We start from the raw sequence: 14,919 nt of genomic DNA, 5'->3' as shown, positions 1-14,919 counted from the left end.
TTATGCAGAAAATACCTGCCTCTGGGAAACTGAGCAGCAGTGTTTAGTAGTGTGCAGTGCAGTGTGAAGTCAATACTCCCCCAGACAGGGCACAAAGATACGCAAATATCCTAGAAATGGACAGGTACCTTAAGCCTTCCACCTCCGATTTCCCGCTGAGTGTCTGATACACAGTATAGTGCATAAACTTTAATTACACAGCTCACTGGATTTTTACTTCTGTGTACACTCCTATAACCATTACTCAGATAAAAATACAGAACATTTCTAGTGCCCCAGAAAACTCTTTCATTCTCAATCGATACCCACCCCCAACCCTAGCCCTCCCATGAGGTAACCACATATCACCACAGATGACTTTCTAGAACTTTAAATAAATGAAATCACATAGTGTATATTCTTTTGTGTCTGGCTTCTTTTGCTCAACAGTAGATCTGTGAGCGTCATCCCAGCTGCATACAGTAATTCATTCCTTTTTACCGCTGTGTGGTATTCCACCATGTGACAATGCTACCATTTATTTATCTATTCTACTGCTGATGTACATTTGAGTTCTTTCCAGTGTCTGGCTATAATGAATGGTGCTCCTATGAATATTCTTGCATGTGTTTTTCAGTGAACAAAAGCACTCATTTCTTTTGGACACACACTTAGCAGAGTTGCCAGGTATTAGGGATGGCCTATGTTTAACTTTAGTAAATACTACCAGATTTCCAAAGTTGTTCTGACCATTTATATTCCCACCAGCAATACTCAGAAGTTCTGGAGGTATCACAACCCGAGAGGCTAATTTTAAACTCATTGCCGTTTTTGATATTCTAGCTCTGATTAATTGCTTTAAGTGAAGTTCGATGTGCAATGCTATATTCTATGATGGCTGATAATAAAATTATGGTTATGGCTGTGCTGTCTCCTTCCTTAAAAACTGTGTTCAGAGAAGTGGCCAAGGAGTTAGGAGGAGGTGGACTGTCAGGTCTTCTCTGCTCTGACTGCTGCTGATCAAGAGACCTGGCTGGTGTCTTCAGGAGAAGGAGTGGAAGGCTGATAGGGAGAGGTACAACTCCAGGGCCTTTAGCCCAGGCAGTATGCAGCTATCTGAGCTTCCACTGCCAATCCATGCCACTAGCCTCTCAAGACCCAGTAGATTTTTCTCACAGTATAAGAGGGCCAAACCCTCGCTTCGAACTTTCCCTACACTAACCCTTGGACAATTTACTGATTATTAGAGCTCACCCTGGAAAAAAAGGAAGCAAAACCATATACCCAATTTTACAAAGTGCTCTAAGTATCAAAAAATTTGAAGGGAAAGAAGCTGAATTTGATTATAAAAGTGGGCTATTCAAATTAATCATGCCTTTCAAAAACCAGGATCCCTTCCCACTATCATGGATAACTGGGTAGTTACAGGGTATTAAATGACTATTAAATATGGAAAAAAGAAAAACAGTGTATCAACAGTAGTTAGATCACCTGGGGAGAGAAAACGATCAGGCCTCAGACAAAGGGCTAATCCTGAGACAGAGATTTGCATTTTAGACTTTCATTTGGGGATAAAGTTAGAAAATGAGGCCCTAAAGCCTATTTCATCTGACAAAGAGACATATTTTAGCCTATTAGGAAGAGTGTCCACAGCACAGACCTTTACTGCAAGATACAAAGACTATACAGAAAGTACCTCCACCAAAAGGCAAAGCAATATATGTCATGAACATTTCCTTGCCTGAGATGGATAGATAAGCACACAACAGAAGGAAAAACACTCAAATTGCACTTTGAGGCAGACCAAGCCCTTTTCCCACAGTAAATTCTTTGTATGTACACATCAAAAACAGATCCAACAATCCATTTGGGAAAACCAAGGTCAGTTTGCAGCCTTGAACAGAACTTGTGGGGGAGGGAGGGCAGCTCTCTGGGTGAGGTCTTGACAAAATTTTTCCACATGACCAAACAGTTCCTTAGCTTGGTGTACCCAGCTGGGGCAGGGGCTGGAGAGGACAGCTTTGCTAATGGGCCCTCTGGGAGTGTGCAAGGTGCTGTTGTTAGGGCTTCTCTCTCCTGTGCCCACCCCATCCTTGCCTTGACAGATGGCAATCTCTGTGCCACTATGAATTGTCACATCTGTCCTTCACTGAGAAATAGACCTTAAAGAGTTCCACCCCACGTTCATCAGCTAGATACTATCAGACCCTACCGGATAGTGGCCTGTGGAGATAGGCCAGCACTCTCTGTGGGGCTTAAAAGGCTAAAGGAGAGACAAGGCGTGTCTACTGCCCCAATGAGAGAGAAGTAATGGAGCTGCTGGTGCTAGAAGCCAAGTTTTACAATGGTCACGCAAGAGAGGGAAAGAGCACTGACGGACCAGGGAATCAGGAAACCAAGTGCTAAATCTGCTCTGTGGCCTCAGGTAAGTCATTTTACTTGGGGGCTAATTATTCATGGTTCATTTGATAACCTTTGCTCTTTCTACCCCACAGAGCTGGAGCTGTGGGGAGCAGCAAGTCAGATAATGGGTTGAAAGGGTCTATAAAGTGCATGGGATAATAATAATAAAAGCAACAACAAAACCATCATCTTCTTCCTCTTGGATGAGACCATACTTCTGTTTCACTAGCCTAGAGAACAAGAGAACAAGCTTTTCTTCCTCACTGATGAAGGAAGGATGGAACTGTGTATAAGCCATGGCTTATCAGACTTCCAAATTAGCACCACCCCCACTCTGCCCCCCTGCCAGATTTCCTCCTAGAAAAATCTACCAACCAGAGAGTGATAATTCCGAAACCATGCACAGTGAGTTAAATTAAGAGCACAGAATTTTATCTACAACTGTTTGGCTTTATTTTTGGCAAAGAACCATGTGTATTTTATATATACATGCATGCACACATGGCAAAAGGTGAGCAAAAAAGAGCACCAGAGTTCTGAAATCTAACCATTCTAGAGAAACATTAGGAGGCACAGTATCGAGGTAACTTGTTTAATTCAATTTGGCTTCAGTAAGCAAAAGAGGAAACACATTATTCGGCAAGGAAAGGGGAGATGCATTTGGTCTTGGGAATCTTTGGTCTAGTTTTTATAAAACCATTTTGATAGAAAATTGCTAAAAAAAAAGCTTTTCTTTTTTTGATCATGAAAGGTGGCTTTTATCTGTTGGTAGCTCAACAGACTCAATCATGGACACGTAATACAGAACACAGAACTTGGAAGAAATTTCCAAACTGATTCTAACTGAATCCTCTCATTTTAAAACAAACTGTGGCCCCCAGAAAGGGAAGAATTTGCTAAAGATCATGGAGAAGGATGAAATGTTAGCCCTGGCTTTACACTTGTCAGTGTAGAGCTCTTTCTTCTGCCACATGCCTCCAGACAGAACTGTGGCGGCTGTTTCCTAGGGCAGGAGGGAGACAGTGAGCCTGAGTGGGCACTGCCTTGGTTTCTTCTCAGGATCCTTCTAGGATGTGTTGCTGTGCTGGTGGGGGAGGGGTCCCCAGGACACAAGTCACCCTGGTCTGGCTTAGAAACCAGGGTGCTGTGAGCTGAAAGGCCCATCTATTGCAGTCAATTCACCCAAACATGTTAACAAGCAAAAGAGCCAACACAAAAAGCAGCAGTTACAGCCTGGCCCCCTCTCCCACTGGACAGCTGTTTTATCACCTGCAGCTGCAGTCATTTGGGGTGGCCTGCTGTGTGCTGCCGCCCTGGAAGCCCTGTTGACTTCCTCTGCAGTGCATCTTGCTGTGTCAAAGCTGCCCAGTCCCACTCACAGCCCAGGTGGGCAGGCATTGCCAGGTCTTTGAAACTCAGGCCGTTTTTAGTGGCTCCTGTGAAATCTACCCCTTCCTTCATATTAGCTCTGGAGGATGACCTGCTGCCAAGGTATGTGAATGCTCTTTCTTGGACCCAGCTTACAAGTTCTGGCTCCTGAGTGCCTCAGACACTCCAATCTGGGAGTGACAAATAAGTCACAAATGTCTAGGGGCCTTGGTCTCATCATTCGGTGCAGAGCAAAGATAGCAAGCAAGCTTCACATGATTAGAAGTGCAAGCTGCTCCCAACCTTCTTGACCTGCCCGCTCCAACTGAGACTATCAGACATGAGTTTACCAGGGAAATCACTGTAAATTTAAGAGAACAGCCTCTACAGTCCCTCTGGCCTCTGTCTCCCCTCTCCAGCCCAACTATACACTGCTTGCCATAAGTGTCCTGAAGGCCCAGCTCTGATAACACTCCTCATGTTTTAACTAATAACTCTGCTATGTCCATAGACAGGAGTGCTAACTTCTTGGCCAAACACGGCTCTTCACAGTCTGTTGACAACTGACTCATCCGGGACACAGACAAAAGTTCTTCCAGCTGTGCCTGGGCCATGTACACCTTTGTGTTTCTACCTCTACCTGTGTGGCTTCCTCCACTCCTGTGACCCTGGTATGCCAGAGCTGCAGCTCTTCTCCAAGGCCTACCCTGCACTCCAGGCCAAGATGGGGGCCCCGCACCCTCGCTTTGGCACTCAGCCACAGAAGGAGTGCTCACAATATCCTCTGACACAGGCCTCGCTGCCTTAGGTACTTCTACCTGAGTGGAGGTAATATGGTTTCCATAAAGTTTCCCTGTAGAGGAAATTTCAGATCTTCACTCTCTTTCCCATCCTTCTACAGCGGTGGTTCTCAATAGGGAGACAAATGTCCCTAGGGATATTTACAATATCTGGAGACATTTTTGGTTATTATGACTGGTGGAGGGAGGTGCCCCCACAACAAAGAATTATCCAGTCCCCAAAGTCAAAATGCTAAGGCTGAGAAACCTTGTATTAGTAATTTACAAGTAGCGAAACTGACTCAACCGTTTCCGTTCTATTGGTGATGCCAGCAAATAGTGAAATACCTAACATAAGTGCTGAAGACAGGAGAAAGGTTTACTCAGGACCCGAATGACCATAAATTGACAAAATCAAAGGGAGTCACTCTTGCTTTGGGTTCACCCAGAAATATACTAGATGGCAGTCTGGCAGTCCTCAGATACTGTGGAGTAGCAAGAGACGTGGCACTCATTGCTCTCTATTACTAACCTCAATTACTGTCGAACGCGGGCCTCCCTGCTCATACAGCAGACACAGCCCTGAGCACCTCCCCGTCTGGCCCTGTGCTGGCACTAGGGATGCAAAGAAATGATAAAGTGGCTGTTCTTAAGGAGCTCCTACTCTAGTGGGGACACATAGTACTAAACAAACCATTACGGATCTTCATACTTGAATAGGCTGATATAACTTCCATTTTCCTTTAAAAATCCTTCTGGGAAGGAAGAAAATAAAGTAGAAAATAAAGCAGTGGAGCTACACTCCTGATTAAAATCTATATTGCTATGGCAGCCCCTCTGAGACGAGATCAGCTCCTGGGTTTGCACCAGCTGGGCTTGTGGAGCTTGTAAATAATTAAAAGGTAATTGGAAGGGGAGACCAAAGTATTAAGTGGATTTCTCCCTCTCAGGGCAACCAGGGTGTTTCACTGCTGCCAATTACATTATCTTTCAAGATTATATTCTTTTTCACTGACACATGCAGCTCTAGATAACAGGTGAAGGCGTAAACTAATTTAGGGCTGCTTAGACTGCTTTGATATGCTTGGAGATGGGGAGACACTGAGCCTCAAAACTTTCAATTGTTTTTATGAGTAAACCAGCAGTAATAGAGATACTACTAAGAAGGCAATATGGCTTCGGAAGGTAAAGGAGGGAGAAGGAGGTGGAGAGGAATGAGGGTGGTGGGGTGAAAAGAGGGAGGGAGAGAAAAGTTTACTCAGAATATTTAGCTGCTAGGGCTGCCAGTATAGCTCAGCCTACGATAAGAGAAGTATTTCATTGCCAGGTCTCACTCAACCAAGGAGCTGACACAGAAACCAAGGGATTGCATGATTAGACATGGGGAAGAGGCTGGTGGAACAGCTCTCTCCCATGGCTTTGTCCTGTGGGTGATGAAGGTGGAGCTATACAGGATGCTGAGGACGTTCTCCTAGGGAGGCTGGCATTCTGGCCATGCTTCCTGAGGGCTGACCTGGCTGGTGAACCCATTGCTATGACAATCTATAAAGCCAGGAAGTTGAGTCACTGGGCTCAAGACTCTGTCACACCGCGGTCCAAAGTGAAGATGGTTGAGGGTGGGTGAGGGGGAGCGAGGAGAGGAGAGAAGTTTGAAGGTGCATTATAAAGTAGATGTCCATGTACCCTACAGTTAAACTGCAGGAATGCCAACTAAGCCAGTGGATGCAAAAATCAAAGAATCGATGGATAAGAAAAAAAAGAGTTAGCTTTCCTTTTCATGGGTCATTTCAGACTCTCCCAACAAATCCTGAGGGGCCTCTATTCTTTCATTAGCCTTTCTTAGTCTCTATAAGGCGAGATGCAGCAACAGGAAGCTGCACATACTGGTTTAAGTGATGCCCGGAGAAGCTGTAAGGCTAAGAAAAAAGTATATTTGAATTTGAAATGACTCCAGAGACCAGTTAATCAGAAGAGTGTGAAAAATAAGGCAAAATCCAATTGGGATGATTGTTCCATTTATTTTTTTGCCAAGGCCCTCTCTGCTCTCTTAAATCTGGGTGTCAATTGTTCAGCTAAGTTTGAAACCAATCAGCAGTAAATGTGTCTTATCTTCATGGGCTAAGACGCTGGTACTCTGTGGGGAAGAGTTAAGTTGAAGTGTGACTTGTACACAGTAAACACTCAATAAATATTCACAGAATTGAAACGAGTAGACTACACACTCACCCCTCTTCTGCATAAAAATGAAGAGGTCATCCAAGAACTCTTTTCTTTCCGGATCACCGTCTAGTTCATACAGCTGCAATTCCGATCCCCCCAGAAAAAAAAAGAAAAAAGAAAAAAGAAAAATTCCATCTTATGCAGGAAGTCTTACACCAGAGATACACAACCATCTGAATGACTACAAATGTGACTCATAGGCCTACTGCCCTACTCCTTGGGTATTAGATACAACAACTCACCACAGAACTGCCCCTTTCATTATCACAAAAGAAACTATTACAGACCTTGGCAAAATCTCGAGAGATCTCTCTTCCCCGGCCTCCATCTGCATCATCACTCCAGGCCAAACCACCATTCTAAAGGGAAACAAAGCAGAGAGTTCAGAAGGGAATAAGAAAAGTATGCTAGAGAGCAAGGCAATCATTTAGGGGGAAGATGAAGACCCTTAGCAATTGTGCTATCTGGCTCACACTATAAAACTACTCAGGTACTATCCCTGCCACCCTTATAGGGACAGCTTGTTTTTTCTGTTTTCAATTATGGTTCCCAAATGAGAGGGAGTCAGGTGGAACAATCATCTCCATTTGTTGGAGGTAAGTGGGTACTACTTATATCTGATAATCCTGGAAGAAAAAGATACAAAGGCCCAATTTTCTGAGAACCTGCTCATCCATAGCTAATCTTCTGGAAGCCACCACTCTGAGATGTACCACTATTCTGCAGGTTCTGTATGGCATATGTATTTGTATGTTTTATGGTATGTTTGTATATCATATAGTGAGGCCAGCTAGCCTGGCTTTCCATATAATGCTCTGAGTGGGGGATAGAGGCTCAAAAGGAGGAGGACACAGATCCCAAAGTTGTGGTCTCTGAGCCAAGCCTCACCACTGGAAGCCCTAAGTCTAGGGATGAGAACTCCCTAGTATCTCTCCCCAGGGCCTAAGATTATTCCCAAGGTACAGAGACTGTGCAACTAAGCTGAAATTCATTTTCATTGGAAAAATAATGAAAACCCAATCCACATTTAACTGATTAGGTTAAACCAATACCAGTCAATTGGAGGGAGGAAATGGTAAACATAAATGTGCCTTTGTTATGTTCTTGAAATCTGCTTTTCACCTTTATTCGGTTGGGTAACTCTTATTCCTCAAATCAGGCATCATCTTCTATAGGCAGTCTCCTCTTAACTTCTGGCTGTGCTAAGTACTCTGTAAGCAATCTCTGTACATTTTACGCTTAGAGTTTAACATATTATTTTAGAATTATCTGTATTGTAAGTTCCTTGAGAGCAAAGACGATCTTTATACCTCTAGCATATAGCACACTGCCTGGCACTTATTGGGCCCCAGTGAATGCTTGATGAACTACATTCATTGTTAAAAAGAATTAACCAGCTATTTGAACCAACTGAGCATCTCTTCAAAAATAAAAACATACAAACACATATACCATACAGGAATAAAAAAGACCATCTGCTAGTGGGGTGTATGAAATGTCATAATAGCAGTCTGCTCTTCACTCCTGCCTCACTGGTCAGTGGAAGACCCAGTGGATGGGATTGGACACATTGAGCCCATCACACTCATTTCTCTCCCAGGACCGCATGTGCACGCACTCACACACAAGTACACATGCAGGCACAAACCACCCAACTGGCTAGGGTGTGCAAGAGGTTGGGGAGGGCCATCTGGGGATGGGGAGCAGAGGGGAGCAGAGGTTTCTTGGGAGGACATTCTTTGGACTGCACAGGGATCTTTATGAAACCATGCCAATAAAATGGAAGCATAATTCCAGTCTCTTCCTCTTTTTCCTTTAATGAAGCATGCCTGAAAACAGGAGGTCTTATCAGTTACATTTGGGGGCCATCCTTTGCTCTCCTTACTCAAAGTGGGCTCTGAGATGTAGACCCACTTTCTGACAGCAGCAATGTAGCACATAGGGAAGTAAGCATAACCAAGAAGTGGTACCGTCAACTGAAATGAAACAGACTACACCAAATTGTTTCCCTGCTTATCTAGTAAAAGATGTGTAAGGAAGTGCTCAGTAAATGCTATCTGACTGTTGTGCACTCATCATCTCCTCAGGAGGTTGTGGAATTCTTCCTACAGCACCTTCAGCTCAGGGAGGCCAATAACCAAATGGGTAGAACACTATTTAAAAAAAAAAAAGCTCAAATTTACCCCCATATTGTAATTACAGTCAACAGAAACCTGGTGTCATCTGGTGGCAACTAGGACAATGAATAATCAGGGTGAATTATGCCTGTCAGATCAGCAAAACCAGACAGTTACAGTCCCCCTTTCAAAGGCTGCAGTAGGCTGCCCTAATGCCCAGTGATTTCATTTGAGCCAGTAATTCCTGCTGGAAAGTCAATTATCCTGGGAGACCCCATCGGCTGAAAGACATTTAACGGGGGATCATTGCTGCTTGTTATGTCAGCTGTTTACTGTGGTGGCTCAATTTCCAATTCTCTGTAGCTGGAGATCTGAAGCTGGTTCTGTTCACAGGATTCTTTATCTGTCACCAAGAGAGATGAAAACAGTTTTGTTTTGTTTTTTTTTTTTGCTAATTACAGTAACTTCCAGCACTCTGAATGCTCACTCAGAAACTATTTAACACTCAGTTAGGTGAAGAGGACAGAATCCACAACCTAGAATGGGACAGGGTTTTCCACAGCAGGAGAGGAGTGTAAAAACAGGCCAAGCCAGTACAGCCTGTGTGTGAAAATAAACACCCAAGGAGCCTTACAGGATGGGGGCTGGGGGTCAGCATGACCCCTTGGCTTTCTCCAGCTCTGCCAAACTGCCACAGAATCCCAGCAGTGGGATGGTCAGACCTGCATTAATTGTAGCCCACTAAGTGTGAACCACTTAGCTTAAAAATATGCTCAGTTATGGGATCTTAGCCTGAAATGCCCCTAGCTCAATGACCAGGAGGACAGGGAGACCTGCCAATAAAGAAGAGAAATGGGACACTAAACTCTTTGAGCAATCCCACTGTTTGACCCACTACTATTTAAAGAAAACATGGGGAAAACAGTTGCCCTGAAGTAGAGGTGCTTCCTGTTGTCCAGTTGAAAGGCAAAGAGGGTCCCTTACATAATTTAAAATATTCAGTTGGGGTTAATGGGGAAATGCCCACTTGCTTTGCATTATTCTCTTATTGTCTTGGGGCAGTTAAACTTCGACCCCGCTTCACAGAATTTTCTGGCCAAGGTAAGAGTAATTCCTGAACCCTGCTCACCCCCTTCACAGTCCAGCTTGAATGCTGTTTCCTCTAGGAAGGCTCCATCTCTGCCCACCAGGCAGAATTAACACCTTTCTTCTTTGGGCTGTGTCAGTTGGGTTCTGGTTACTTCTGCATCTGCCTATGGCCCCAGTTTATAAGCATCCTGTCAGAAGATCCCCAGCCCCCAGCACATAGAAAGCGCTGACATATCTGCTGAAAAACAGGGACGGGCTCCCCCATGGGGCCTCCAACCCCACAATTCTGTTCTCCCCTCCTCCTTTCATTGGGAGGATTATAGGCTTCAGCAATAATTTTCTTGGTTCTTCTGAACAATTGATGCAAAACACAATTCAAGTTTGTGGGCAGGAGGTTTCTTGACCTATCAACAAGGTGTAGGTGTGACTGCTGCAAAGTTATCAGCCCAGAAATGACTTTTTCTTGCATGCTGAGTGTGGCTGAGTGAGATCCGAAAGCGGGGAGTAGCAGAGACAAGGATGGGGAAGACATAACCAAAAAGAGCCAGCTCAGCAGTTTAAGGATCAAGAGGAGTCCCCAAGAAAAGCATTCCAGTGGAGGGTCACTGCATACAAGTCTAATGGTTAGGGGAATAGGCTCTGCTAGCCTGTGGGTAGCAGGCAGTTTTTAATAGCCCAGAATGTGTACAGGAGTCAACGGTAGCCAGAGTGGTCATTTACTGCCATTTACAACTTTCTCAGCCTCTTCTACTTGAGAACCCTCTTAACAGCTTTGATCTCACCAGGAGCTCACAGGAAACTGACAGTTTGTTCCCAAATACCCAACCAAGTCTAGCTTTGGCTACTATACCCACATTCAGCTCATTTTCCTCAGTGAAGGCACGGAGCGTTTTGCCTTTTAATCCCTCAAAAATGGTAGAGAAAGATAGGGGAGCAGGAAGCTACTATTTGTGCATCATCTGCATAGTAAGAACTGGGCCAGGAGTTTAATAAAGTATTTTCTTACTTAATTTTACAATGTGGAAGTAAGTGATTTTAGAGATGGGAAAACAATGGTTCAAAGAGCTCAAGTTAATTTGCCCAGCCAGGGTCTCAGAGCTTCTAAGTGACAGAGCCAGCATTTAAACCCAGGCCTGTCTGGCTCTCTTTGTTACACCATGCTGCCTCCAGAGTTGAAAGAACAGTAGAAAGTGTTCTGGGTGGGGACATCAGGAAGGGAGAGAGGGAGGAAAAGGAGTAAGAATAAAGTCCTCTGTCCACAGAATGCCTACAATGCCAAGTCATGGCCCTGGGTGGCTCCTATCAATGGGAGATTCTTCTACTCCTTAACTCATCTCACTGGCTTCATCTGAGAAGTGCAACCAGCCAGGAAATCAATCCTCACACAACACCTGCCCAGGAAACTTACTTGGAATTAATGGAATAAGAACTGCGAACCTCTTACCACTACCTCCAAGAAACAACCTTGGGTAGGATGAGCCCCCATCTTCCTCCAGGGTATAGAGGATTAGGAGAGAGGGGGGGGGGGGAGGATGAGAAAGAGAGAGAGAGGGAGAGAGAGTAGGAGGAAGGGAGGGAGAGATGCAGTCACACCTCTTGAGGGGACCAGAGGAATATGGCACCTAGCACTGTGACACGCACATAAAAGGCCTTCAAAAAATAATGAATCAAAGTCTAAGCTGACTGCTACTCAGTTAAAATAGTGCTTCCCCAACACCTCAAACCTGGAAGATCTAAACGACAGAGGGGGAAATGGATTCACTATCTTTGAAAATCTAATAGGCTGCCTTGTGGAAGAGGAAGCAGGCGGTTTCTTTTGTTCTGTTTTTTGTTTGTTTGTTTTTTTTTCTCTAAAGCCCTAGAGGGCAGAACTAGAGTCACTAGGCAGAAGTTACCAAGAAGAAGATTTCAGGTCGATAGAAGGACTTTTCTAACAATCAGAACTGCCCAGTAATGGAGTGGGCCTTCTCAGGAGGTAGGCAGCTTCCTTTCCCTAGAAGACCATCTGTCTGGAATGTCATGGTGTGGAATCCAACATAAGACAGGGCTGGACAAGGAAGGGGGCCTCTAGGGGCCTTTTCTGTCCTGAGAAGTGAAGATCTTATGCCAAATTCATTCAACAATGATTTCCTGAGAACTCATCCCAGGTAGAGCACTGTGCAAGCTGCCGAGGGGGAAAAAAAAGGCATTCACATGTAGTTGGAAAAACAAGCTGAACACAGACATCATTTAATAGAGCTAGGCAACAAGTGCCAAAACACACAGTGCCCAGGAGATGGGAGAAAGGGGGCTGGGGATCAGAGGTGGAGATGAAGCTGGTCTGGAAGAATGGGTTGAGGGGAGATTTACAGTTTAAATGAGCATGGAGTGGAGGATAAACAAGGTATGTTTTGGCAGGGAGGATCCAAGTCTGAATAGTTACAGTGGAGACAGGCTGTGAAATGCCTTGAATACCAGAAGGAAATTTAAACTCTGAACTCTGAACTGCGGAGAGGCAGCAGATGTTTACTGAACAGCAAAACAAATGATTAAATCGGCATTTTAGATTATTTTAACAGCCCATTTTTGTTGGAAAAAATATAATATACGAGTACAAATGTATGTAGACACTTGATTAGACTGGGATTATGGGAGATTTTCACTTCAATTTTTTCCCTGATATTCATTCTTGTACAAACATTTGATCACCTGGGGTACTGTAAAAGATTCTGAGAGAAAAAGAACAAGACAGATAAGAGCCTCTGACCTCATGGAGCTTACAGTTTAATGGAGAGAGATAATTTAAAAACAACTGTTTATTTTTTCTAGATTTACTTTTGAATCATTTGTCAAGACCCATCACTTGCTCTCCCCCCACCACTTGAAGAGAGAAAATTCGAACTGCACTGAAATTATAGAATAATTTAGTGAAACTGACATCTTCACAATATTTAGTCTTTCAAGTAACAGACCAGTATGACTTCATTTTAAAAATATTTTAGTCTACGGTCATGCCACCCTGAACATGCCCGATCTTGTCTGATCTCGGAAGCTAAGCAGGGTCGAGCTTGGTTAGTACTTGGATGGGAGACCACCTAGGAATACCAGGTGCGGCAGGCATGAAAAAATATATATTAAAAAAAATATTTTAATGCCCCTCAGTAATGATTTACAATGTCAATATATTACTTTTGTAAAAAGTATTGAAGATTTGAGACAAAGAGCCAGCACCAGGGATGGCTGTCAGTGGCTCAAACTGAGAGTCTGAGTGGGGCTGAAGTGGGGTAGGGGTAGCAAAACCAGGGAGAAATGACTGTCTTAAGAAGCAGCCAAATCAGAGAATCAAGTGGATCTGGACTGAGGGCATGAAAGAGAAAAGAAAGGATGAATCTGAATCTTATTGTGAGAAAGGTATGTTGTGAAGGAAATGGAGAGACACCGGGCAGGGAATTAAGTTAGGAAGTAAGCCTTTGAGCACTAATGAAAATGGACCACTGTCTCTGGGTGTGTGTGGGGGGTGGGGGCGGGGAGGGGTGACAAAACCAATCCCACAGTCCTAGAGGAAGCCAGGTTATGGCAGCTGGCAGCAGCAGGAGCCAAAGGCTTACTGACAACCTTCCAATAAGGAGAAAGGAAGAAATTTAACCAGTGTCTCCTGACCCAAGAAGGCTGTCTTGGGACTTTTTTTAATTGAGATTTGAAAAAAAAAGAAAGAAAGAAAAAAAGGCAACCAGACCACGCCTCTAAGATTTTAGGAGCCAGCACTGCATTCCTTAGAGCTGTACCTCCCAAGAGACAGGAGTGCCTGACTTTAAAAGCAATTAAGTATCTAGGCTATTTTAGGATTACTCTTGGCCACCTGGAATATCTTATTAAAACACAGCTCAGATGTCCAAAGCAATTTTAGTTCCCATTCCTCACTCCTCCCCAGGGCAAGAGTTAACCCTTTCCTCAGGTTTAAAGTACAGAAGCAAAGCTAATAACTCTCCACTTGGACGCCCAGTATTCTGAAACCTTGAAGAAACTGTCCTGTCCCGCGAACACCATGCACGCTGACAACTTTGTTATAGAGATTCTTGAGTGTTCTCTGCAAGCACAGAACCATAATGTGTTTCCATTCTGTCTACTCTCTATAATCCAACAGATTCTAAACCTCAAGGTCAAAGATCTGGGCAAATTTCTAGGGCCTGAACTTCAATGTAGTAGTCTTTATAGCAAAATCACTAGACCTCAAAGGGGCTGATCCCAAACTCAAGGATACCAATTAATTACTTTAAAATATAAAATGTAACTGAAGTATCTGGGCTAAATATTGCTGTTGTTAGTATTGTTTTTTTAATAAGCAATACATAAACTACGTTCTCTTTGGCTAGACCCATGGATGTGCAGGTACATTACCTGTACCACACTTGTGATTGTTCCACTGCTGGCTGGGTTGATGATGTTGTAATGTTAAAGTCCAATTCCCAGATCTCGGTAGGAAGAAAAGAAAAACATCTTTACCCTCCCCCCAGTTTTAACTAATTCCAGGAGGTAATGAAACATGCACAAGGGAGGAAAGGACAGGATTATAGGAGAATCCTAAAAGGAGAAGGGAGTCCCAAGAAGTAAAAGATACTGTTATAAGCAACACTGTTGGACTACAAAACCCTCCTGATAAGATCAGGATTACTGCTCTTAGCTAAATCGCTCAGGCCTTAGAAGCACTAGAGTTATAATTATCAGATGCACACCTTCCGCTGTCAGGTAACTTTAGCAGGAACCGGAAAGCACCTCGCCACCTCTTGCTAGCAACAAAGATCAATTCAAACTTGGTGGCTTGGAAAAAGAGCAAAGAAACACTTTTCTGATTAAGCAGTAGAAAAGGGGGAAGAGTTGGGGAGGGGAGAGAGGGTGCAGTCCTACCTTTCCATCTAGGCACACAATCACTCCATGCAATAATCAAGAAGACTGCCCAGAAATGGGGTGTTCCTACAAAAGGAGGA

At 44.0% G+C, this 14,919-nt stretch overlaps 1 protein-coding gene and 1 pseudogene across 2 annotated transcripts in view; one reads left to right on the top strand and one right to left on the bottom strand.

The window, feature by feature from the left end:
- The window catches only part of ARID3B (AT-rich interaction domain 3B), a 50,958-nt gene that overhangs the window by 13,268 nt on the left and 22,771 nt on the right, over positions 1 to 14,919 (bottom strand). For both annotated transcript variants that reach the window (XM_023524421.1, XM_011382073.2), the window contains exons 3-4: positions 7,037 to 7,108; positions 6,756 to 6,828 (exon numbers count right to left, since the gene is read on the bottom strand). In XM_023524421.1, the coding sequence (XP_023380189.1) occupies positions 6,756 to 6,828; positions 7,037 to 7,108 (145 nt within the window). The remainder of the gene's footprint in view (positions 1 to 6,755; positions 6,829 to 7,036; positions 7,109 to 14,919) is intronic.
- Positions 12,936 to 13,054, top strand: LOC111732488 (annotated as a pseudogene).

This window comes from Pteropus vampyrus, unplaced genomic scaffold (assembly GCF_000151845.1).
Source record: "Pteropus vampyrus isolate Shadow unplaced genomic scaffold, Pvam_2.0 Scaffold462, whole genome shotgun sequence".
Lineage (NCBI taxonomy): Eukaryota > Metazoa > Chordata > Mammalia > Chiroptera > Pteropodidae > Pteropus > Pteropus vampyrus.
The sequence above is the reverse complement of the archived record's forward strand: the minus strand, read 5'-3'. Positions and strand labels throughout refer to the sequence as shown.